This window comes from Maylandia zebra, linkage group LG1, assembly GCF_041146795.1.
Source record: "Maylandia zebra isolate NMK-2024a linkage group LG1, Mzebra_GT3a, whole genome shotgun sequence".
NCBI lineage: Eukaryota > Metazoa > Chordata > Actinopteri > Cichliformes > Cichlidae > Maylandia > Maylandia zebra.
Genome location: NC_135167.1, coordinates 3,773,461 through 3,800,579, shown reverse-complemented (window position 1 = coordinate 3,800,579; position 27,119 = coordinate 3,773,461). Strand labels below are relative to the sequence as shown.

The 27,119-nt window shown below is 42.5% G+C and overlaps 1 protein-coding gene across 10 annotated transcripts in view; it reads right to left on the bottom strand.

Moving 5' to 3' along the window:
* Positions 1-8,637: 8,637 nt before the first annotated feature.
* The window catches only part of vps13c (vacuolar protein sorting 13 homolog C), a 53,123-nt gene continuing 34,641 nt past the window's right edge, over positions 8,638-27,119 (bottom strand). For 8 of the 10 annotated variants that reach the window (XM_076887716.1, XM_076887762.1, XM_076887742.1 and 5 more), the window contains 15 exons: positions 26,968-27,037; positions 26,679-26,790; positions 26,481-26,594; positions 26,194-26,324; positions 25,981-26,062; positions 19,634-19,747; positions 19,406-19,481; positions 19,134-19,297; positions 19,008-19,053; positions 18,416-18,539; positions 15,355-15,469; positions 13,158-13,249; positions 12,945-13,068; positions 12,723-12,806; positions 8,638-9,713 (listed from right to left, as the gene is read on the bottom strand). In XM_076887716.1, the coding sequence (XP_076743831.1) occupies positions 9,612-9,713; positions 12,723-12,806; positions 12,945-13,068; positions 13,158-13,249; positions 15,355-15,469; positions 18,416-18,539; positions 19,008-19,053; positions 19,134-19,297; positions 19,406-19,481; positions 19,634-19,747; positions 25,981-26,062; positions 26,194-26,324; positions 26,481-26,594; positions 26,679-26,790; positions 26,968-27,037 (1,550 nt within the window). In that variant the 3' untranslated portion in view covers positions 8,638-9,611. Of the gene's footprint in view, positions 9,714-12,722; positions 12,807-12,944; positions 13,069-13,157; positions 13,250-13,725; positions 14,951-15,354; positions 15,470-18,415; positions 18,540-19,007; positions 19,054-19,133; positions 19,298-19,405; positions 19,482-19,633; positions 19,748-25,980; positions 26,063-26,193; positions 26,325-26,480; positions 26,595-26,678; positions 26,791-26,967; positions 27,038-27,119 lie in introns of those variants that run through there. The other 2 variants (XM_076887873.1, XM_076887879.1) reach the window with 2 other exon arrangements.

Below are 27,119 nucleotides of genomic sequence, written 5' to 3'. Positions count from 1 at the left end.
TCTGCATTGAATCATACTAGTTATTAATCTCTGGGTCTTTTCCACGGCATGCCTTTTATTCTGTCTTCCTTCTCTCTCCCCAGCCCATGTTGGCAGATGCCTCCCCCCCCGATCCAGCAGAAAAAAAGACTCTTTAATGATTCTGATGGTGTAACTCGGTCCCGTCTTCCAAAGCTGGTTATGCAGAGCAGGCCCAGCCTCCAGTGTCTCTTGGCTTCCTTACACCACTGCTGGCTGAGCCAGCTGTCTGCCATGTGCAGCACCCAACACAGAGTTCACCGCTCCATTGTCTGATCCTGCTCCACCCAATCCAGCAGGCCCCTGTCTCCGTTACCGGCCACCTGCAAAGCCGCCCTCGGTTGTCTGTCTGCTCATCTGGCCACATCATAGGCCTCCAAAGCTCCACCGTCTCCGTCGGCTGGCCTCCAGAACTGCTCCTTCTGCGCCGCTGGCCACGTAGCCGGCCTCCAGAACGTCTCTGTCTTTGCCGCCAGCCTCTGAGTTTTGCCCTGAGGCCCGGTCGACCTCCTGAACTGTTGTTTTTTGGTTTCGGGCTCTGTTTTTTCCCTCCACTCCTCTGTATTCTGAGCAGCTGTTTTTGGTCTGTTCCCCATGAACTCATTTCTCCTTCACGTGTTCATATTTATAGCAGCTGGATAAAAACGGGTTCCACCTGACCTTCACTCACAGCAAACTCTTTGTGTAAAACAAAAAAAGCAAACTCGATAAAACCACAAGAGTCGTCACGCGATGATAACCTGCAGAGACGCAATGACTCTTCACTTCCTTTCTCAGCTGTTGTGGGAACAGGAAGTTGTCAAACTGTTGTCATAGAAACCATAAATCAGAGCATTTTTCTATAGAGACAGGATGAATGAGGAGATATTGGCCGACCGAGGTCCCGAAGTCACATTTGTCAGTCAGAGTTATTCTGAGAGGAGAGGCGCGCTTTTGTCCATCGCTAATAAATGATCAATAATAAATAGCTGAGTGTGACTCTGTGAACTTCACTCATCACAAACAATTTTAATGCTTTATCCTGTCACCTCGGATTGGACATTGGATTGGATGTCACCTGATGATCCTGAGATTGCACTGATGTACATTTATGAAGGCTTCATGAAAATTAATCGTCATGCTAAAAAATGAAGCCATTGCCAGTCAGACTCTTTCCAGACTGTATTTTATGGTGAATCCAAATCTGACTGTCCTTTCTTACATTCATAATTCCATACATTGTGAAAAAGTCCCAGACATCACAGGTTGCAATGCAGCCCTAAACCATTACAGTTGGCTGTAGACACTCACTGTCGTACCTGACCTGCTCTGTGCAGCTCTGACACTCATCTACCTTCACTACCTCTGCTCTTTGCATCCTCACTGTTACGCCAGTCTTTCATACTATACAACAGTAGGCATTCTCAACATTCAAACACCCATCCCAAATTAGCCTGATTAGCACACGTCATGGAGTACTATGTTTATTTTCATTTTCTTTGGTTAATTAACCAGAGGCAGTTGTTGTTAAGCCGGGCAGGATCGATCCAATATGGAAATCTCTTTCTTTGTCATCTGCATGTTTCATTTGGCAAAGTGTACCTCAGGCTTTTCCTGTTTCTCTTCATTAAGAATGGATGCCTGACAGTCACTTTTCCACTGAGACATTTCTGTATCAGATCTTTGCTTTCTTACAGACACAACTTTTAGTTATTGTTCATCAGGGGTGATCGTGGCTCAAGAGTTGGCAGTTCGTCTTGTAACCGGAAGGTTGCTGGTTCGAGCCCCGGCTCGGACAGTCTCGGTCGCTGTGTCCTTGGGCAAGACACTTCACCTCCTGCCTACTGGTGTTGGCCAGAGGGGCCGATGGCGCGATATGGCAGCCTCGCTTCTGTCAGTCTACCCCAGGGCAGCTGTGGCTACAACTATAGCTGCCTCCACCGGAGTGTGAGAGTGAATGAATAGTGGAATTGTAAAGCGCTATATAAATGCAATCCATTATTATTAGCTGCAGACATTTTTTTAGGCCTGCCACTTCGTTTGTCGTCCACCTGTCCAATGTCCTCAAATGTTTTAAAGATATGGCACACATGATGGTGAGATTTTGGCTAATAGCTCTTTGGGAATACTCTTACTGAAGGATCCCGTCCATTTTTGACATCACACACATCCAAGGCTAGAAAAAAACTGTCTGAAACTGAGCATTTAGAGCAGTGTGGTCTGAGTCATGTCTAACATGAACATCCACCAATGCAACAGTAAAGATATGACAAAAAATAAGGACAAATATTATTGATCCCATTTAAAAGAGAACTACATATGAAAACACCCATAGAGGCAAAACCTGTGATTCTTCTCAGATTCAGTCAGAACTTAGACACGTGAAATGTGGCTGCTTACAACCAGTTTGACTTCCAGTTCCAGAGTGGGTAATCATCTCTGATGAACCCCCTGAGAAAGCAGAAACATCTGACTCAGAGTGGAGCGCAGTGGAGCCCCAGTGGTCTGCTTCAGTCTCCTTCAGCTGAGCTCAGGTCTGTTTCTGCTCTCTGATGAATAATTTCCAGATGTTTCCATTGTCTCAGCAGCAGATCTCAGATCAGATTACTGAGAGGAACCTACCCATGATGCACCGGGAACTCCTCCTACGCTGTCTGTCTTCAGGTTTTCAGTTTGATGTAAACTGACTCTGGGTCAGTTTAAGGTGCAGACCCATGACTCACACTTCAGCTTAAAAATGGACCAATCAGCTCACAGCTCTGTTTTAAAAATATAAACGAGTCAGCAGAAACATCAGCATCTGGAAATCATCTTCAGCCATTTTTTTAGCCTACTGCCATGACAACAACCTGCAGCGACAACCTTACGCAGTGTGTGTGTGGTTGTGTGTGTGTGTGTCTGTAAACAGCTGTTGCACACATCAGTCAAAATGTTTCTTTTTCTCCTCTCTGTGTCGTAGCCGGAGATAAATCTTTAAAGTGGAACATTATTGTGGTGTAAACTCGACTGGACCTCCCTCAGTGCTCAAAGTGAAACTGATCCAGGTTCAGTCGTCAGAGAGAGAGATCAGTCTCTGCTGCCTCCTGCTGGTCTGAAAGAAAAGCTTTAAAAGATCATCTCAGTTCACCAAATGATTTTTTGACCCAATAAAAGGTTTTTCATATTTAAATTGTTGTTCAACTGAAAAATAATTAACGTAACCATGGAAATCCAGGAGTAACCTCGACACGCTAACCCTAAATCCTGCTTCACGATGCAGACCTGCAGCTTCTGTTCATTTACTCAGCGTTTTGTCTTTTTCTGTATCCATCAGTTTGAACTCAGTGTGTTAAGCTTTTCTAAGTTCAGCTACAATGGGACTAATCTCATGCTTGTAGCCTGCTGATGGTTAATCTCTTGAAAGGGTGCACACACACACACACACACACACACACACACACACACACACACACACACACACACACACACACACACACACACAGTACAGGGAAATATGACAACTTTTTCTTTAATGTCCACAGTGCAAACTCAGGGCATCAATGTTGCTTTACAGTACGAAGGTCCTGGGTGTATTAAATACATCACTGCCCAAATTAATACATCACTGCTCAAAGACGAGGAATTTATTAAATATTTCAAAAAGAGAGTGGACTTCATATTTAGACTATGATGACACTCCCGGAACATCAGCTTCTGTTCTATGGGAAGCAGGGAAAGCTGTGATGAGAGGTAAAATAATTTCTTTCCCCTCACACAAAAAGAAAGAAGAAAACAAAAATATTCAGGAACTAGAAAAAAACCATCAAATCCTTAGAAAAAGCCTACGCGTGTGGCCAAGATCAAGAAATAATGAACAAAATACGCAAAACGAAACTAGAATTATATGAAATTATTAATAAAAAAACCACAATTCCTTATACAAAGACTTCTCTTGCAGAATTTTGAACACAGTAACAAATCCGGTCGATTTCTAGCTAACCAGCTAAAAATAAAGAAAGAAAAAACAACTATATGTGCTGCTAAAGATTTGTCTGGAAACACAATATGTGACCCTTGAAGAATAAACAACATTTTTAGGGATTTCTATGAAACTTTATATTCACCAAAAATAAACCCATCTAAAATGAAATTCATCAGTTTCTTGACAACGTAACTCTTCCAAAATTACTAGACAGTCAATCAATGGCACTGGATTCGCCACTGACGCCAAGTGAACTCCAGGAAGTGCTGATAAGTATGCCTAATAATAAGGCTCCAGGTCCAGACGGCTTCCCTGCAGAATTCTACAAAGAATTCTGGACAATTTTGGCACCAGTATTCCACAGCATGTTGCAGGAAATCGAGGAAAAGGGCAGACTACCACCAAATATGAATTTGAATTCTGCCAACATTAGTCTCCTGCTAAAACCAGACAAAGACCCTTTATTTCCCTCAAGCTATCGTCCAATATCCCTTATAAATGCAGACCTTAAAATAATCTGCAAAGCTCTCTCAAAGAGACTGGAGAAAATAACCCCCCTCTTAATTCACCCTGACCAAACTGGTTTCATAAAAGGTAGGCACTCCTCAACAAACACTCGTAGATTACTTAATTTAATAGACTACTCATACAGTAAAAACATTGAAACCATAATATTATCTCTAGATGCAGAAAAAGCGTTTGACAGAGTTAACTGGAAATTTTTATTTGCAACTTTACACAAATTTGGTTTTGGATCCTCTTTCATAAACTGGATAAGAATATTATACAATTCCCCAACAGCTTGTGTCAGAACAAATGACCAGACATCCTCCAGCTTCTGTCTCTTGAGGGGCACCAGACAGGGATGCCCACTCTCCCCTTCACTGTTTGCAATTTTTATCGAACCACTAGCAGCAGCATTTAGACAGGCTACAACAATTAAGGGCATAAAATGCAAGAACGTGGAACATAAAATCAGTCTCTATGCGGATGATGTGTTACTTTTTCTCCAAAACTCACAAACCAACCTTTCTGAGGTAATTACTCTAATAAACTGGTTTTCAAGAGTTTCAGATTATTCAGTTAACTGGTCAATTTCTACATTTCTTCCAATTAACTGCTCCCTCCATAATTCCTCTTCTGCCCCACTACAATCTGGAAATATTAAATATTTAGGTATTAATGTTTCTCCTAAGCTTTCAGACCTAACTAAATTAAACCACATCCCACTTCTAAAGAAAGTAGAAGGCGATCTGACTAGATGGAAATCTTTACCCATATCACTCATGGGAAGGGTCGCCACTATAAAAATGATGGTCTTACCAAAAATAAATTACTTATTTCTAATGATCCCGAACAAACCATCACAAGATTGGTTCAGATCTCTGAATTCATATATTTCTAAATTCCTTTGGAAAGATAAACCCAGCTTAAAAACGCTTCAAAGAACCAAGGATAAAGGAGGATTAGATCTGCCTAATTTTCAACAATACTTCTCAGGCTTCAGTACATCTCAGGATGGTTAAAACATACCTTCTTAGATGAGCCCAGGGTAGATGTTGAACAGGCACTATGCAATAATCTAGAGATCTCAGACCTACCATTTATCAGCTCAAACATCAAAAGACATGAATGCTTTAAAAGTATCAACATCAGCTTTTCTCTAACAGCATGGTGGGAGTTTCTAAAAATAACGGAGTCTTCATTAATCCCATGCAAACGTACACCTATCTGGAACAACCCTGACATATTACAAAACAATAATATGATTAATTTTCCAGAATGGAGTTGTAAAGGAATTAAATACTTAGAACATATATTAGAAGGAACAGACTTTATTCCATTTGACAGACTAGTTGAACAATATGGGATCAACAAGACAAGGTTTTTAGAATATCAACAAATTAAATCCATAGTAAAAAAGAAATTTAACCTCAGTCAAGTTGAATTACAAACACCACTAAGTGCGGTACATTGTCTTACTCTTGAATCCCCTAAATTATTGTCTAAAATATACAGAACACTTTCTAAAATAGATGAATCAATATCCCTTCCTATTGCAAAGTGGGAAGCAGATTTATCAGTCAGCTTAGACCAAAACTTCTGGTCTCAGATTTGCTTAAAAACTTTTAAATTAATTAAAAATCCCAGTCTGCAATTAATTCAATACAATACAATATAAAATACTACATAGAGTACAGGTACTACAGGTCATCGGATGTTCCAGATGGGCTTTACATCTTCCAACAACTGCTCACACTGTCAAGGCAATACACCAGACAATTACATCCACACTCTTTGGTTCTGTCCACCAGTGCAGAAGTTTTGGCCGAGATATGTAAAGACTAGGGGTGCAACGATACACAAAATTCACGGTTCGGTTCGATACTTTGGTGTCACGGTTCGATATTTTTTCGATACAAAAAAAATTGTTCATGCCTTTTTAATTTGTCATTTATTAAAATTATAAATATATATTTTAACTCAAAAGTACAGTTTTTAAATTTAATGTTGCTGAAACAACAAAGTAATAAAAAAAAAAATCCATCTGCTCGAGAAATCACTCATCTTTGGAAAAGAGAGTTTATTACAGAGAAATGGCTCTTTCCAAAATAAAAGCTATTCTATACGCTTCTTCTGGGCTATATTCTCAGCAGCATATTAAACATATCAGGTCCCCATAAGGAGAATCCTGTGCTAACGGCTGTCTAAATGACTCGGGTAAAGTTTGTAGCATGCGTGCTTGTTGTTTTTGTCTGCTTCCACTTGTCTTTGCACTAGGATGATGTCTAAATGTGCAGTCATATTCGTTGTGTTCCCACTAGTGCTGTCAGCGTTAATCTGAAATGACGTTAATGCCACCACACGGCAAATCTACGTTAACGAGCTACCCCGGGACAACACGTTAACGAGCTAACTGTCTCGCTCCCTTGTCCTGTGCTCGGTGAATCTGCGTTTGACTACTCCGCCTAGGCTGCACTGACGAGCGCAGATCCACTGAGCGCTCAACACAGACAGCATCATCAGAAGAAAAGTTGATATAATAAATTAAAAACTTTGTATTGTTCGATACATATGTGTACCGAACCGAAAGCACTGTATTGAACGGTTCAATATCGATACAAGTATCGTTGCACCCCTAGTAAAGACTTATCAAAGTGTCTGAAATGTAAAATTCCAACCTCCCCTTTAGTGTGCTTGTTGGGCAAATTGGATGATGTCACTACAGAAACTAATACAGTCCACATGGTTTTTACTGCCCTATGCATCGCCAAGAAAACAGTCCTCATCAACTGGAAAAATAAAAATCTTAATTCTAGCCAATATAGAAACCTAATAATAGATCACATTAGTCTCAAGACAGCCTCTGCCACCACATTACATCAATCCCTCTGGGCTCCTTTGATCGGCTACATCACTTAGCGGGGGTGGGGGGGTCGTGGTTTGGTCCCGCCTTCGCCATTGTGGTTGTTGTGGAGGTGTCCCACATCAACCTTGACGCTTAGGGCGTCTGGAGAATCCCTAGGGACGTTATCCCTGGAGGGCTTAACCCAGGGGTTGCGGTCATAACCTGGTTAGTGGCTCTGGTTGCTCTTAGAGAGTGTTCTCCTCGTGGCTGTGTGCAGCAGTGGCGTCGGGTGGGCTCCCCCAGGTCCTGTCGGGCTGGGTGGTCCTGCTGCTGTAGGCCCCGGTCTGGATGGGCCTGGGCTTCCTTGCCTTGGTGGGTGCCGAAGGACGGGGGTGCCTACTGGGGTCAGCGGAAGAGCTGGCCCCAGGGAGGGGCATCTCCTTCTTTTCCTCCCCATCCCCGGCTGCCTCCCTCTTCCCGCTCCAACACACCCACCCACACAAGTAGGGCCTTGGGGTGCGGGTGTGTCACCAGGGTGCAGGGGAGGCATTCCCCCTCTGGCTTCTGCTCCGTGGCTGCTGGGTGACCCCTCGTCTGGGGCTCTCCTCAGCTCTTCCCAGGAGGGTGGCACGGATGCCCCTCCGGTGGTCCTCCTTGAGCCATGCACTCCTCCATGCCTGCTTCATGACGACCCTGAACCCTGGATTGGCAAAAGAAAATTGACGGACCGCTAATCTCATTGGGAAGCTGAGTGCAGATTAGTTTTTGCTTTAGGATTAAATCTTGCTTTTGTTTGTAATTCTTTACAGGTCACAGACTAATATTTGAATCTCAGTCTGTGATGCACCAAGTTAGGACTCATTCTCTCAGATTTGATGAAATATTTTGATAATGAAAATAGTACTTCTCTTTTATGACCTCCTTGTAATTTTAACCAAAGCTTTCACCACCAGGGGGCAGCATGTAATCTGCAGGTGTGTCCAGATGATTTTGGATTGGTGCTGGTGTTATTTTAACTTTTAGTATCCTTTTACATCTTGCCCCATTGTTACGACTGTTAATAAGAACACCAGGTTAAATAATGAAGAATGCAATTATCATATTTTTTCAGTGTTATTTATTGAGTTGATAAGTTAGATCTGAACTCTTGTGAAGCAATAGAAGGAGGTCAGTCTTTTACTCTGACAATAGTGAACTTAAAGTATATAGTGAACTTTAATCTGATGTCAAATAAAATTTGACAGCTGTCATTACATCCCAGAAGCTGCTGTGATATCGCTGATTTCTCACTCATAAAAATCCCCCCAAAAAACAACAATATCCACCAGAAGTAGGTCAATGTCATCTTTATAGAAAATTGTTCAGGTTACAGGTCAGTGTATTTTGTTTTCCTTTCCAATAGAAAAGAGCTCCTTCTGCCCAACATCAGCACAGAGACAAATACAGACTTTTGGTTACAGCAAAAAAAACCAATAAAAATAAAGTGAAACGATTTCCTCGTTTCACTCAGCAGGTCTGAAACGATGTAAACACATTCATCTGGTCTTTGAGGAAAAAACACGTTTCATTGCGCTGTTTAAACAGACAAAGATCTGCAGGTCAAACTGGAATAGTTAACATTGACTGTATGTTTAAAACAGTGGGATTATTTCATGATAAACTGATGAGATCTTTGTGTTTATTTAACTGGACATGAACAACAGCATTCATATTAGCAATTAGATCAAATAGTCTTTTAGTGCAATGTGTTTTTATGGATTCATCATGGGCGTGAAGTGTTGCAGCTAGCCAATGACACCTCCCCCCAAACAAAACACAACTTAAACTAAAAACAATTAAATACAAATTAAGGTAATAAAACAAAATAACCAACCAGCATATATAGATATAGATATTTGGATGGAATTAAATATTTCTCATAATATTGTGACTTCATTTCTTCCTTCACTGTTCTCATTCAATAGTTTCACAGGTCAACTTTCTTACTCTTCAGAAACACAAAGCTGAGCTTCAAACCGGAACTACAGAAACCAACGTGTGACATCACAGCAGCTGTGTCCAGCTTTTTTGTGTCAAGCAACAAAAAAGAAAACTACAATCCCATAATTCTTTCATTTGATAAGTAAGAGCTTCCCACTGTTAGCATGTTAGCATGATGAAAAAAACCTAAATGTCTGACTGGACATTTTAACTGAACACATGTATGTGCCGGCATAAATCCGTTTACATTTCTTAAAGCAACAGAAACCTTCCTGCAAGCTTTCCAAATATTTACTGTGAATCAGCTGCAGACAGGAAGTGACCTCACTGCTTGTTGCCCAGTTTCAGGAAGCGCTGTGACTTCTGTCTTGCCATGCGATGCTGCCGCTGTGCCATCTGAGCATCAAATATGGCGGTGTGCAGCTTCTGCAGGGAACAAGAGGAACCAGGTTGGGGAGGGTTACATCACGAAACAACACACATCCACACCGAGGCTTTCATTCATACCCAGGTTTCCACCCATACAGACGCTTCACCCATACTGAGGCATCCATTCTGTGATTTTTATTTAAATGCACTAAATTCACCTCAGATTAACAAAAAAACAACTCAACAAATAATGTGAGTATACAGGCCCTTTCCAAAAAATTTGAATATCATGGAAAAGTTTATTTATTTCCATAATTCCTTTCATGACTTTCATAGATTATAGATTCAGGGCCCACAACTTAAATAATTTGAAGTACTGTTGTTTATTTGTACATAATAAACCCACGAACTCATCTACTAAACTCAAAGCACCTGCACAGGTTTTCCCAAGTGTCATTAAATTGTTTCACTTTGACCCAATTGCCTCAGTTAGGTTCAATATGGGGACGACTTCAGACTTGACAACAGGCCAGAAGAGCATCATTGGAACCCTCCATAGGATGGGTAAGCCACAAAGGTTCATAGCTAAGGAGGCTGGCTGTTCACAGAGTGCTGTGTCCAAGCATATCAATGGAAAGTCCAGAGGAAGGGCAAAATGTGGCAGTAGAAGATGCACCAGCAGAAGAGATGACGGGGGCTTTCAGCAGATTATCAGACAGAAGATTCAAGAATCTGTCAGAGATCCAGAAAGGGTGGAATGAGGCAGGAGTCAAAGCTTCAAAACCACTTCTGCACCTGAGCCAACGTCAGAAGCGACTCAACTGGGCCAAGGAGAAGATGGACTGGACTGGTGGCCAGTGGTCAAAGGTCCTCTTTTCTGATGAAAGTAAATTGTGCCTTTCATTCGGGAATCAAGGTCCAAGGGTTTGGAGGAAGACGGGTGAGAAACAGAACCCATGCTGCTTGAGATCCAGTGTGAAATATCCACAGTCAGTCATGTTTTGGGGTGCAATGTCCGGTGCAGGTATTGGTAAACTCTGCTTTCTTAAATCCAAGGTCACTACAACAGTGTACCAGAATGTTTTAGAGGGCTTCATGATTCCTTCTGCTGAGGATCTGTATGGAGATGCAGATTTCATCTTCCAGCAGGACCTGGCCCCTGCACATACCACCAGAAGCACCAAAACCTGGTTTGATTGCCATGCCATCACAGTGCTTGACTGGCCAGCCTACTCGCCGGACCTAAACCCCATTGAGAATCTGTGGGGTATCAAGAGGAAAATGAGGTCCACCAGAACAAAACAAAGAAGAGCCATCAGCAAGCATCAAGAACACCTGGGCTTCCATAACTGCCAGGCAACACCACAGGCCGATTGCATCAAGGCCACGGCGCATCGAAGCAGTGATTCCGGCGACGGGATTCCCAACCAAGTATTGAAGATTAACATATCATTTTGAAAATACCACATTTTGACTGATTTGATCCTAATTTTTTCTTTTTTTCCTGCAAAAACTGAGAAGTAAATGGTGATGTCTTCACAGTATTCTAATTTTTTGAAATCCTGTTTTCGTGGGTTTATTATGTACAAATGAACAACTAAGTACTTGAAATCGTTTAAGTCGTGGGCCCTGAATCTATAATCTATGAAAGTTTAAAGTTTTGAATGAAATTATGGAAATAAATAAACTTTTCCATGATATTCAAATTTTTTGGACAGGGCCTGTACGTTAGCAACCCCCCACAGTGAGTGGGGTTAGTTGTCGAGAGGTTTGTGGTAACTTTGTAGCATGACAAAGTAAGCAGAACTTTTTGCAAAATGCAGAAGTGAGTTAGGATTATTATGTAGCACACAGACGAAAGCAGGGTTAATGTGCAACACAGAGGCGAGCGTGGTTAGTTTGTAGCACGTAAAGAGGAAGCAGTGTAATTTGCAATGCCTCAGATTTGCTCACGCAGACATAAACAGTCTTTGTTTTGGTGATTATTACTGTTTGTTTCACGCTGTTATTGGGGCCAAACTGAGCTCATTAATACTGTTATGTGCTGCACACGTCACACCTGCCTTAGGTAAACACCATAACTGTCCTTATTTACTCCATTAAGTGCGAGTTCGTCAATAAATAGTTAAAACCTCCTCCTGTCTCCTGCTTTCTGTGCGTCTCTGATGGAATTTGGTTCCGTCCTCCTTACAATTTGAAATCCCACCAGAAGCTGTTCAAAAGTGGAGCGTTTAATCTGGACCTGGTCTTTTATTTTGAAAATTGACATGAATGCTAATGCTGCTCTTGTGCCGGACTTCTAGCTCTCACCTACTGTGTAGCTTGATGCAGCTTCGATAAATAATCGACCCAAGAGGTTTACAATGAACAGTGTTCAGGCTTTCCTTAGCCTGCTTTCAGTTCAAGTTAATAATGTTACGGCTGCGTGCGCTCTCCAAAATTATGACTGCACAGGAGAGCTCTGAAACTTTAAACCAGATACATTTAAATATTAAAGCTTGCTGTCCCACAGCCTGATACAGGAGATGAGGAAATCACTTTAGTTTGTCTGCAGATCAGAGTGAGACTAAATTGACTGATTTAGCAGGTATGTGTGTGTGTTGTGTTCTAAGAGCTGCATGTTAAACAGTGTGAAAGAGACTTAACAGCACATTAGAATTAAATGTAAAAAAAAAAAAGAATCTTCAAATGGATACATGAAAATTTCACTAACAATGTGCTGTCGCAGATAAATCTGCTGGTTTTACAGCTCTGCAGGGAACCAATGTGAAACATTTTCCTCCAGCAAACAGTCTGTAATGCACTTAAACCAGCTACGACAAAACAACAACAGAAAGTGGACTCTGAATATAACCTCGTCCCAACCAGGTCATGTATTCAGCATGAGTTACCATGGTTACACTGACTTTAAACTTGACACAGCACACTTTGCCATTACTCTTGCTTTGTAGTCCTCCACATGCTACTGTAAACGAAGTTGAGCAGGAAGCTGCTATCAGCTTTGGTCCATATTGAAGTCAGAATGTGCTGCAGCCTCACAGACCCACACACACACACACACAGTACCTGAGCAGTGTTAGGGTCGTTGAGCTGAACGCTCCTCACAAACTCTTGACCATCTCTCTTTGAAAACGACAGCTTCTGCTGCTCCTGAGACACAAGACATTGAAATGTAACATGGTTACAGGATGTGACCTCACACCTAATCTTAATTGTTACCTTCCTGATCAAACAGCAGACAAATGTGGCCGATGAATTCGAGTTTTATTCAGAGGTTTATTTTGGTACCTTGCTGTAAATCTTCAGCTCACTTCCCACCACAGCCGGCGGTCGACAGATGTTCTCATACAAACATTCCCACTCTTTGTTGAAATGACCCACAAATTCTATCTCCTTAACACACAAAACCCTCCTGCACAAAAACAACAACGACACCGTAAGCAACGACACATGCTGACAATCAGCAACGAAAAAACACAATAAAATAACAACAGGTTTTACCTGTTGGTGACGATGATGTTGGTCTTTCTGTGTCCAGGATACAGACAGTGATCTCTGAACACTTCACCCTCCAGCTGTTTGATCTCTGATCGCTGGAAACACAAACAGACTCCCAGGTTTTATTTACCGACCACCTGCGGTTTGAATCTGAACATTATACATGAACATAAGGTGACCCCGTCGTTCAGTAAAACCATACAGGGTCCACACTGATGCACCAAGAGGTGGATTTTACCATGCGGTGTAGCTCGTTGCTGGATGACTTCTAGTTGAAACAAGGACATTTAACAGTATGAAAGAATCGGCTATATATAAAAGGAGGAAGCAAGCTGACATGTTTGATTGTTTTGGAGATTCTGAAGGTTCAGGTTTGGCATTTTTGTTGCTGGCATCTATTTTTATTTGCGACAGGACTTCATAGCGAAGGGAAGGATCTGTCTCAGAAAAAAAAAAAAAAAGATTAACCAAATCAAAGATAGACCTGTCCTAAAATATATCCTGCTTTTTCATAAAAGGAACATAATCTTGCATTAAGGACATCCTGAAACCAACAAACGAGACCTTAATCTCACAGGAAAGTATTTATTCAGACTTATATGAGGTGAGAAGTAGAGCATCTTTCTGAAACACTTGCAGTCCAACTATACGACTATTTGTAATAATCCTTTAAAAACACCGTTCTCCTTGGAGAACCCCAAACTTTTTGTGCAGATGCCAGATGGAGGAAATTCTGAAAGCATGACACCGAATGCTTCGATTAACAGCAGAAATGTTAATAAGCGTGAAAAGTGATCCCGTTTTGTGGAATAAACCATAACTAATTAACCAGTGAAGCAAACCCACCACCAGAAGAAGAGAGAGGAAACTGTGGACGTATCAGAGGAGCTATACACACACTTCTATATGGCCGAGGATGCTAACATGTTGCCAAGCACACTAAAAGACGTATACGCAAACCAAACACGCCCTCTGAGAGAAATCTGACCTACTTCAAAAGAAGGATCGGAACCAGAGTGTGTGATAGCGTGATTCTGTGAAAGCACGTGTTAGTGAGTCGTTACTCTTCTAACCACATGCTGACAGTAAAGGCGACAGCCCCGCCCCCTCCCACCAAGCCCTGCATTTGGAAAAAGAAAGGTGTGAGTAAGAATTTTTATTAAACACAAATCTTACAGACAGCGACACGCTCTCAGCTGACAAACACTCAGAGGTGACGTTAGTGCAGACACAACAGAGGTCATGCAGACTGAGTCGTACAAAGAGTACATCATCACAAAGACACAAATATTAAACAGCAAGTGTTCATATACAAGTTCAGAATGAATTTAAAGCTGACGCTACAGAACGATACAAAAATATCGGTAAGCTCTACACGGACATGTATCTCAGCTTTATAGCAAAATAATTTCACCACCTGCTAGTCTTGTCTGAATAAACAATATGTAATAAATGGCTATAAACAAAAAGGGTCATTTAAAAACTATTGTTTATAAACAGAAATAAAAAACTAAAAGCAGAAATGTTTTGTGTAGAAAGAGTAATAAACTGAGAGCTGAGTGTAGAAATGTTTGAGGTATGAGAAGAGAGATTAGTTTTGGCATGCATAGAAACCTGAATCATCTCAATATCCAGAATCAATGTGGATATAACAATAATATAGACTATTATAGAATATTATAGGATGAGGAATTGAACCATAAACATTTTATTAGTCATAGACAGGATTATAGTCTTTCAAAGCACTTGATTGATAAGTTGATCCGCCCAAACGAACACGATTATTCCTCCTCAGGCTGCATGTGGCACCAACACAAGAAGAAAAACAAAAAAGAAAGAAAAAAAAGGGGTTAGAAGCACAGACACACAATATATTAGCAGCTCCAGAATAAAGTTTTTCTGGTGTGTTTTCCAGCAGCTGAGATCTGATTCCTCATATCTCGTTTCTCCTGCTTTCTGATGTCTGCCTGATTGCTGGGTGTAGACTGTGTTCACAGTGAATGTGTGTTTTGGCTCAGCTTGTTTTTAATTCATAAATATCCGGAGTGTGTGTTCAGAGCTGCTGCTGTTTTGGATTTTTATCTGCTGATTGGTTTTGGGGCAGAACTGTTTTTGTTTTTAACAGCAGAAGACCACACCTGCTTCCTCTCAGCAAGCAATATCGGGTCGTTATGGAGCAAAACGGTCAAAGCGATCGAACCTGGAAAAGGTCGAATCCCTGCGACTCGGTCAGGTCATACGGCCTGATGATCCCATCCTCCCTGATCAGACGCACCGGCCGTAGCTTGGTCACTTCCTCTGTCGCCTCGGCCGCCCTGAAATCACAACACACGCGGGAAAACAGAGACGCACTTGAAAAATTATTCTAGTGCTACAGAAACTGAAACAGACTCATTTCTGTGCCTTCCTGCTGAAGCTTAATAACTTCATATGGTGGAAGTGAAGTTGAAGCATCATCAGTCGGCATGCTGACTAGTCGTTTCTACAAAATGAGCCCTGAGAGTTGGATCTGCTACAACCCCGTTTCCAAAAATGTTGGTGCACTGTGCAAAATGTACAGCAAAACAGAACAGTCATCTGCAAACCATTTAAAGTCTGTATTTAACTGAAAATATCTTAAAGGTAAGAGATCAAATATTGAAACAAACATTTTTCTCAGTTCTTGAAAGCTAAATGGACGCGTTTAATGTTAACTCTGTCCCCGTAGTGACGAATTATGTCACTATTAATAAAGCTAGGGCTTGTTTCCAGATTGTTCCAAGAGCTGCTGCACGGGCAGAGACCTCACCCTCGTCTGATGCACACCAGGTCAATTTGAAACCTGCCACAGACTTTGAGGCGGTAAAGAGTCACTCATTCTTCTACCAACACTTGCTGTGCTTTTGGAAGCCAAACAATTTTCTATTTCACTTATTCAGCAGAGCCTCCTGTGTGTATATTTCCAGTGGCTGTTTATGAACAGAGAATTATGGATTCTGTGGATCTTCTAATGTTGTTAAATTCATTCTTTAAGAAGTACTTTTTCTCTAAATTGTAGAAACTACTGCATCTATCTGTCATTTTGTACCACTGATTACACTCAGTGTTGTCTTTTTGATCCATTTTCAGTCAAATAAAGATTTTAAATGTTTTCCTTTAACTTCATATTTGTCCTAACCTTTTTGGAAACGAGGTTGCAGTTCAACCCTGAAGCGCATTCAGAGTGAAGCAGGTTCATTTCTAATGCGCACGATGCTGCGAGAAGCTTCCGTCAGGTGCGATATCTCACCTTTGGTGACCTCTACAGTGACAGCGTGAAACGGTAACATTCAACAGGTTATCATGAACCGACTGACGTGTCACAGGACAGATGTGTCCTCCATACGGAGGAGGGGGAGGAGGATGAAGGTTGATAAGGTTCCTGGGAAATGTTTTGGGCATTTCAAAGTATTTCTTTCTACTTAAATGTGTGGACAAAAGACTAGTTAAAGACAAAACGCAAAGGTCACTGCTGATGTACACAGAGTTGTTCTACCTTTATCCCAAATATCTCTGTCCTGATAGAAGAGCATATAGAAGACAGATGTTGATATCCAAATAGGGGAATGTTTTTAGTAAGAATGATTTGCATCCCTCCGGTAGAGCGCTGGCCCAGAACCTTCATGAGACACTTGATATTATTATTTGTCACCTGCTTCCTAGTATCTATAATTACTGCCACGTATATTTTAAATCTGAACCATCGCCTAACATGTTCAGAATGTACTATGTAGATGGAAATAATCAACTAGTATTTAAAAATATTTAGCAGTACTTTGAACTTTGCAGTGCAGTTTTCTCTTTGATGCAGCTCAAAGCTGTTTTTAGTGCGAGCGTCACCTCAAACAAACCAACACCGTGGCTGTTAGTGTTTCTTTACACAATCAGTATGAACCAAGGTGCCAAACTCAGGCTGGAAGAACCATGTGACCATTCAGTCAGCCAATCCCTGAGGAGAGACCAGGTGATGCTTTGAGATTCACTGGCAGGTGGGACAACAGAGGTTACTGCAGACTTTAAAGTACTCAGTGGTGAGATTAAGGTAAGTGTATACAGAAACTCATCTGTCCTCGGTTATATACCTGCAGAAACGTCAGCAGGACGTGAACACAGTGTTTCCCATAGATTAGCAGAGATGGGTTTGTCCACACGGCCTCTTAATGAATCAATAAATGTATCTACACATATTTTATGAGTGACAAATAAATAACTGATCAGCTGCCTCTCATCCTGTCGATTAACTCTAAATCCATCATCGTGTTGCCGCAATGCTGGACAGCCAAACCCACAGGGAGGTCGGCAATTTAGAATCACCCTAAGCCCAATAACTGCATGTCTGCACGACTGGAGGACCCATGCAGACAGCCCAGACAGTGGATTCAAACCTGGGACCTGAAAATAGGGATGAGGGTGTGAAATAGACTGTGGAGGGACGAAGACAGAACAAATGCTAAAAAGAGTCGCCACACTGGCTGGTTGTTGACACAGGGTGACCTGCTAAGGTTAAGTCTACGTGTGGGAAACAACGGAAGGGAAACTGCGAGGACCAAGCAGACAAATGTTTTCAATTTTCACGATGTAAATGCATGAAGCACTTCGGATCTCTTTACAAGCAGGACCTGTGACTCTCCTCGGGGGTGTGGCTTTCTGAATCACAATGCTGCCACGAGCTGGTGGGTTTAAGAAAGGGGAAGGGGCAGCAGAGGCAGACTGATGGTGGATGACATGATGAGCATGAATCAGTTTAAACTCTTGACACGATGCAGCGACTTACCGTCCATCTGCCGCAACAGTCAACATGCAAACGTCAAAGTGCTGCAGGTTAAAGCTCGACCCCCTCACTACTGCTTCATCAGGTCTGATCAGGTTTTATCTGGTGCAACAATGAATGCTACCCAAACATTTAAAAAGGGGAAAACTAGTCCTGAACCTCTGTAACAGATCTACAGTTCAGCTCTCAGGCAGCGATTAAAGAGTTCGGCTTTAACATGCTTCATGTGAAATACTCACACACCAAAACAGCAAGAAACCAATGAACAAAACTCCCGACAACAACGACACGAGACAGAAAACAAAAGCAGAAATTAGTGAGCAGACAAACAACACATTAAGAAGCACACAGAAAACACAGGAAGTTCTTCAGTCTGCAAAATACTGGAGACAAAGTACGAATAAACAGAGTCACTGACAGACTGAAGAGTGAAAATAAAAACTGGACACGGACGAAAGCTTGAAGCAAATACCTCTGGATGCCCTGGAAGGTGCTGCTGGCCATGTCCACGATGCCGCCTGTCGGCCGAGCCACCACCCCCACCAGACCTTTACCGATCCCCTTAAAGAAACCCGCTGCTCCCTCCTTCTTCGCTCCTACAGAGAAAGACAGAGTAACTGCTCTGATCCTCTGCAGCTCCAGAGTCTACATTTGCAGTTTTGGGTTTTCTTGCATTTCTCTGACAGAAAGGGGATCTAATCTAATTCAGGTTAGTCTGGGTGTTGAATTTCATCATCACTCACAGTAGTGTACTGCACTCTGCTGCAAAGAACATGTTTCTGTTTTCCTTCAGATGGAGACTCTACAGGTGAATATGGTCAAAATGTAACTAGTAAACGTCACTATGCGAAAGCTCAAAGTTCGTATCTGCTGTAGATTTGCACCAATTTGCATATATTTACAGAAGACATATGGGCACACTGGATAAAGCTGGGTTCAACATTCATGGTAACATTTTGTCTGTCTCCATCAAGCAAAGTCTCTCTGCTCTCTTCTTTTTCCCTTCACCCCCAAACTGAGTGTTTGCAGCAGCAGTGTGGGTTTCACGGCAGAGGAGCACGTACCCTCCACAGGTTTGGTGACGATGCCGGTTACTCCGCCCACGACTCCCTGCAGAAACAAGAACTGTTACTGAACTGCATCGGGCTCACATCAGGACACACAAACCTCTGAACTCTGTCACTCTGTACCTTCAGCAGTCCTTTTCCTCCTTTAGCCAGACTTTCTCCAAAGTCTTTGGGTGGTCGGTTCATCTCCTCACGTCGCTTCTGTTGGTACTCTTTATCCATAGTGATGGCTGCCAGACCTTTACCAACCGATCCCGTGATCTTGGAAACCATGCCTGCGGCGCCACCTGCACGAGGAATCAGCTCACTAATAATACTGATCGCAGTGGTCATCATCTGTCCTGGTTGGCATTAAATCAGTCACTGCGCATCCATCATGCCTCTGGCTTTCTTACCGACTGTGTGGCCCAACAGGCTGCGGACACCGATCACAAAACCTTCAGCAAACTCCTCCGGACCCTGAACGGCTCCCTGACAAACACAAACCACTTTTATTTCATCTGGATTCTCCTGCCTGTCAGTTTCTCAGCTCATGATCCAAAAATAAGACTGACATCAGAATCTTTCCTGGTAACTATCAGAAAAAAGTCGATTACGTCGTCGTGTAGTTCAGGATGAGTTACCTGGAAGGGCTCGTAGAAGAAGGCCTCCACCCCCTCAGACAGACCTCGGATCAGTCCAAATGGATTTCCCAGCACGTCCAGACCCAGAACCAGAACATACATCTGCTTCAGGAACTGCAGGCAGAGAAAGACACCAGGTTTTCTTTCTTGAGATTTTAAAATACGACCAATGGTGCCCCCCAGCCTCGTTGTAGATACACCTATGGCATCAATTTGAAAATCCTACGTTGCTTCGTTCTCAAGTTATCGCATTCCCAAAGTTAGATGCCCGTCAACCTTTTACAGCTGAGGGGTAAAAACACAGATTATCTGCCTTTTGCTTCTGCAGAGACGCTTTCAGAATTTAACACAGGTTTAATACTAATGTCCACGTGATCAAATTTGTTAAATGTTCATCATCATCATCATTTATTTATTTATATAGCACTTTAAAAACACACCTGGTAGACCAAAGTGCTGTACAATACTAATATGCACATAGTAATAAAACCAGACAGGGGTGCAACGATACACAAAATTCACGGTTCGGTTCGATACTTTGGTGTCACGGTTCGATATTTTTTCGATACAAAAAAAATGTTCATGCCTTTTTAATTTGTCATTTATTAAAATTATAAATATATATTTTAACTCAAAAGTACAGTTTTTAAATTTAATGTTGCTGAAACAAAAGTAATTTAAAAAAATAATCTATCTCAGGGCTCTCAAAATTTCAAAATCCCTGGTAGCCCTTCGGGCAGGGACTCTTCAGTTTTTGGTAGCCCAAAATAAATGTAAGTAGTCCGAATAAAAAAAGAGAGCAATTTTTTGATTGATGTTTTGTTTCCTGTTTTGTTTCCTTTACAATATTATACATTAAAGTATAATATTGTAAAGGAAACAAAACATTAATCAAAAAATTGTTGAAAAACAAATTACAACATTGTATAAAAATTACAATCATCAACTCAAATATTTGGTTCTAATTGAACAGAAATTTCTATGAACTTGTAAGAACTGTGTAGGACATGAATCAGTCTGTGTCAGATCCTGAATTTGAAATTTCCACTGAAGTCAGGGGTAAGAGACAAGTGGAACCAAGATCGAGGCCATTTGCTTTTTGAAGTTTGCAAAGACTGCTACATTGTGCCAGTGGTCGTTCACTCTTTGCAACATAGTACGCTGTTCTAAACAGATTTTTCAGGTTTATTTTTAGTATGTTATTTGCAATTGGTGTTTGTTCTGGGAAAGATAATGCAGACTGAGCAATAATGCATTTCTTGCATTTCTCATGGGTTCTAATGGGGGCCTTTCTTAAAATGACTGGTCCCAGTAACAAAGGCACTTGTCGACTCAGAAATCGAGAGAAAACCAACAACACACCCGGCAGAACATTGTTATTTACACGGGTGCACATCCGCATGTGCGCATTCACTGTCAAAATAAAAGACACGCACCAAATAAGAAGTTGCAACGCGCGTTTGCGTCCATATAAAAAGCAGTGTTTTTGTCCTAGAGTGGGATTTTCACGGCACATTCCGCACCACATCTCTGTGCGTTCATCATTTGTTTGAAGCCAGCTCACCTCCTGCAACCACTTTTCCGAGAATACGTGCTTCTTTTGTGGTTCGGATTCCTTCTGACATTTGTTTGGAGGTGGAGGAACATCACAGTAATTGCTCAAAGGAGCTTCTTCGACATCTTTAAGAGTTTTAAACAAATGTCTGTCCTCCTCCAGAAAATCTTATGTACGCAAACACGCGTTGCAACTTCATATCTTGTGCACGTTTTTTTTCTTTTTTTTTTTTTGACAGTGAATGCGCACCTGCGGACCACTTATGTGCAGCCCTGGTTATTTAGCTCGTCATATTGCAGCCACAGAAATTCTTTTGTCCATGAAACCATAAAGCTGCACTTTCTTTTTGCCTCATAGTCTGATTTGTCATAACTTCTCCGTTTTGTGGTGAACTTTTCTTTGGCTGTCACTTCTTCACCCTGACCTGTCTTATTTGGCTCAGCAGAACTAAAATATATATCCTGCTGCTTTTACACACGCACACATAACGGTCAACGATTCTCTGCGCGATCAACCTCCCATATGTTTAAGCTTGCTGCGGGAGAGTTCACTTGTCATGTTTGCATAGTAAGCTAACAATAAGACGATGTCAGAGGAATTGGTGCGCAAATTATCATCACTCACAGATCAGTGCTGTCGCTCTCTATACACAGTTCGCGCAATTGCAAAGTGAAAGCAAAAAACAAGCGCAAATTCAAACGCGATTTCAATATGTCACATATTGACAGTGGCTCACCGATGCCAATGACATAATTACCCAGCTACATTTCCGAAAGAATGCAAAAGCATTGACATATATTTTTCCTTCCTACAACAGCCCGACGGGCAGGGCAGAGATAGATTTTGGTAGCCCGACTGGAAAAATCGCTAGCCCCAGGACGTCGGGCTAGTGATATTGCAAGCCCTGTATCTGATTGAGGAATCACTCATCTTTGGAAAAGAGAGTTTATTACAGAGAAATGGCTCTTTCCAAAATAAAAGCTATACTATACGCTTCTTCTGGGCTATATTCTCAGCAGCATATTGTAGCGGGTCAGGGCTGTTTGTACAGTTATGTTTTGTTTATGTTGCCATAGTGACAGGTGACGCCCTCTCGCTGCGACGGTGTGTCCTTCCGGGGTCAGAGGGCGCCCTTTGTGTTGGTGTTGTTGTTGTTGCTGTGCGGCTGCCGCGCTGAGCAGTTAGCTAGCTGCAGTGTTCTTCTGCAGATGTCAATAAACGGCTGTGCTCCCTGGCTAGCTAACGGGAAGCAAGACCAAACGACACCTCCGTCTCCTCCTTGTCTGAGCTCGCCACAATATTAAACATATCAGGTCCCCATAAGGAGAATCCTGTGCTAACGGCTGTCTAAATGACTCGGGTAAAGTTTGTAGCATGCTTGTTGTTTTTGTCTGCTTCCACTTGTCTTTGCACTAGGATGATGTCGGCGTAAACGTGCAGTCATATTCGTTGTGTTCCCACTAGTGCTGTCAGCGTTAATCTCGTTGAAATGACATTAACGCCACAACACGGCAAATCTCTGTTAACGAGCTACCCCTGATCGCCTGTGCGTGGGGCTAGACGGCCAACACGTTAACGAGCTAACTGCGCTAACACACTAGTTCCCACCCATGTAATTGAGCATTGCGTGGCACATCCAACATACTGTTTTACTTTTGTCCATGACACGCTTACCTTCAGGGTCATATGTCACATGAAAACCAAAATAATTCCAAACGCCAGATCTGAATGAGGGTGGGGGAGATTCAATTTGCCATGTTGCAAGGAGAGCTTAACTTCTGTCTCGCTAGCTTGCCCTGCGCTCTTCCTTCTGACGATGCTGTCTGTGTTGAGCGCTCAGTGAATCTGCGTTCGACTACTCCGCCTAGGCTGCACTGTGGAGCGCAGATCCACTGAGCGCTCCACACAGACAGCTCAGACAAGGAGGAGACGGAGGTGTCATTTGGTCTTGCTTCCCGTGAGCTAGCCAGGGAGCTGCTCAGCGCGGCAACCGCACAGCAACAACAACAACACCACACAGGGCGCCCTCTGACCCCGGAAGGACACACCGTCGCAGCGAGAGGGCGTCACCTGTCACTATGGCAACATAAACAAAACATAACTGTACAAACAGAACCCCGAACAGCCCTGACCCGCTACATAGCCCCCACCTAAGGGGTCAGTCGTCCCCGACGACCCCATTACCCCACACAAAGTCCTGCAAATGTCCAGGTGCCTTCTTTTGGCGCACCGGCCGGTCACGACCGGCGGGGGAAAAGTCACTCGGGTCAGAACATGGGGTGCCACCATCATCCCACTTCTGACACCAATGTGGCGAGCTCAGACAAGGAGGAGACGGAGGTGTCGTTTGGTCTTGCTTCCCGTGAGCTAGCCAGGGAGCACAGCCGTTTATTGACATCTGCAGAAGAACACTGCCGCTAGCTAACTGCTCAGCGCGGCAACCGCACAGCAACAACAACAACACACAGGGCGCCCTCTGACCCCGGAAGGACACACCGTCGCAGCGAGAGGGCGTCACCCGTCACTATGGCAACATAAACAAAACATAACTGTACAAACAGCCCTGACCCGCTACAATATGCTGCTGAGAATATAGCCCAGAAGAAGCGTATAGTATAGCTTTTATTTTGGAAAGAGCCATTTCTCTATAATAAACTCTCTTTTCCAAAGATGAGTGATTCCTCAATCAGATACAGGGCTCGCAAAATCGCTAGCCCCGGGATGTCGGGCTAGCGATTTTGCAACCCCAGTCAGGCTACCAAAATCTATCTCTGCCCTGCCCGTCGGGCTATTGTAGGAAGGAAAAATATATGTCAATGCTTTTGCATTCTTTCAGAAATGTAGCTGGGTAATTATGTCATTGGCATCGGTGAGCCACTGTCAATATGTGACATATTGAAATCGCGTTTGAATTTGCGCTTGTTTTTTGCTTTCACTTTGCAATCGCGCGAACTGTGTATAGAGAGCGACAGCACTGATCTGTGAGTGATGATAATTTGTGCACCAATTCCTCTGACATCGTCTTATTAATCGTTAGCTTACTATGCAAACATGACAAGTGAAATCTCCCGCAGCTTAAACATGTGAGAGGTTGATCGCGCAGAGAATCGCTGAGCTTATGTGAGTGCGTGTGTAAAAGCAGCAGGATATATATTTTAGTTCTGCTGAGCCAAATAAGACAGGTCAGGGTGACGAAGTGACAGCCAAAGAAAAGCTTACCACCAGCCACCGTACAAATCAGACTATAAGGCAAAAAGAAAGTGCAGCTTTATGGTTTCATGGACAAAAGAATTTCTGTGGCTGCAATATGACGAGCTATATAACCAGGGCTGCACATAAGTGGTCCGCAGGTGCGCATTCGCTGTCAAAAAAAAAAGAAAAAAAAAAAAAGAAAAAAAACGTGCACAAGATATGAAGTTGCAACGCGTGTTTGCATACATAAGATTTTCTGGAGGAGGACAGACATTTGTTTAAAACTCTTAAAGATGTCGAAGAAGCTCCTTTGAGCAATTACTGTGATGTTCCTCCACCTCCAAACAAATGTCAGAAGGAATCCGAACCACAAAAGAAGCACGTATTCTCGGAAAAGTGGTTGCAGGAGGTGAGCTGGCTTCAAACAAATGATGAACGCACAGAGATGTGGTGCGGAATGTGCCGTGAAAATCCCACTCTAGGACAAAAACACTGCTTTTTATATGGACGCAAACGCGCGTTGCAACTTCTTATTTGGTGCGTGTCTTTTATTTTGACAGTGAATGCGCACATGCGGATGTGCACCCGTGTAAATAACAATGTTCTGCCGGGTGTGTTGTTGGTTTTCTCTCGATTTCTGAGTCGACAAGTGCCTTTGTTACTGGGACCAGTCATTTTAAGAAAGGCCCCCATTAGAACCCATGAGAAATGCAAGAAATGCATTATTGCTCAGTCTGCATTATCTTTCCCAGAACAAACACCAATTGCAAATAACATACTAAAAATAAACCTGAAAAATCTGTTTAGAACAGCGTACTATGTTGCAAAGAGTGAACGACCACTGGCACAATGTAGCAGTCTTTGCAAACTTCAAAAAGCAAATGGCCTCGATCTTGGTTCCACTTGTCTCTTACCCCTGACTTCAGTGGAAATTTCAAATTCAGGATCTGACACAGACTGATTCATGTCCTACACAGTTCTTACAAGTTCATAGAAATTTCTGTTCAATTAGAACCAAATATTTGAGTTGATGATTGTAATTTTTATACAATGTTGTAATTTGTTTTTCAACAATTTTTTGATTAATGTTTTGTTTCCTTTACAATATTATACTTTAATTTATAATATTGTAAAGGAAACAAAACAGGAAACAAAACATCAATCAAAAAATTGCTCTCTTTTTTTATTCGGACTACTTACATTTATTTTGGGCTACCAAAAACTGAAGAGTCCCTGCCCGAAGGGCTACCAGGGATTTTGAAATTTTGAGAGCCCTGAGATAGATTATTTTTTTAAATTACTTTTGTTTCAGCAACATTAAATTTAAAAACTGTACTTTTGAGTTAAAATATATATTTATAATTTTAATAAATGACAAATTAAAAAGGCATGAACATTTTTTCTGTATCGAAAAAAATATCGAACCGTGACACCAAAGTATCGAACCGAACCGTGAATTTTGTGTATCGTTGCACCCCTGAGGGAGGGAGGGAGGGAGGGGGGGGGGGGGGGGGGGAGGAGATAGAGAGATAGATAGATAGATAGATATATATATATATATATATATATATATATATATATATGGAGGCTGTAACTTTACCTGTTCAGTATAGTGTCGAGCCGCCACCCACGTCAGCTTCTCTTTACTGTAAAACTGGTGCTTCACCTCGAAGAAGGCCAGTCTGTGGGACACAAACATGACGAATGTCAAACAGAAAGTTTTACTGTGACAGACGCAGCAAACAGCCGTCCCCTACTTTACGGCCCTCAGCGCATCTCTCTAATGCCGCCGCAGCAGCGGCGAGAGTCTCACTTGAAGATGATGTCGTCGACGTCGGTCAGCGTGGCCCCGATGCTTTTCAGCAGCAGGTTCAGAGACTGAATGGCTTCCGTCTCCTCAACCAAGTCATCACCGCTGGAGCCCAGAGACAGACTGAGATGGAGCTGAAACAAACACACGAACACCAAGATGAAAACACAACCTTGACCCAGTGACGACACTGGGCTTATTTTGAATCCAAACATTCATCTGGTTGACTTAACGATTTAAGCCGTTTTTAAATATAAGTGAAAAGGAGAGCTCAGACTGTGCGTCTTCACCTTGATGGGTGAGATGTGGAAGTATTCGAAGTAGCTGAGACCAGATGCGTCAGTCCGTGACGCCTCCATCAGCTCGGCCTGCAGGCCCTGCAGATCTTGCTCTATCAGCCCAGACTGAAACACAGACACACCTCAAACGCATGAACCCTCTGTGTGTGGTTCATGTTGGCACTTTTCACATGTTAGAAGCAGCTCTACCTTCTCGCTGTCGGCCTGGGGGTCTGCAGCAGGAGTGAACAGAGCCAAAATGGCTCCCAGGAAACCCTGATCGATCTTTACTGCCATCTCCTGGACCAAAGCCATGAAATACCTGGAGAACACAGACAAGCTCAAGACAAGCTGACAATCTTTTCCTTAATCCCATCTCTGTGCTTACCTCTCAAAAACAAGTAAGTGTGGCTTTTTCCACACACGAAGGATTTGGACTTCAGCAGGGTTGTGGTTTTAAACACCCTGCAGGTCTTTAGGTGAACTGGTTCTTACTCACTTGAACTGCATGACGTTGCTGTGCTGGTTGAACCTGGTGATGATGGACACGTCAATGAAGGGCTTTGGCTCTGTGGAGACAGAGAGCGGAGTTAAAGACGCTCGGCTCACCGTGAGAACGGTCAGATCAAGAGTTTGATCGAAGCTATGAAG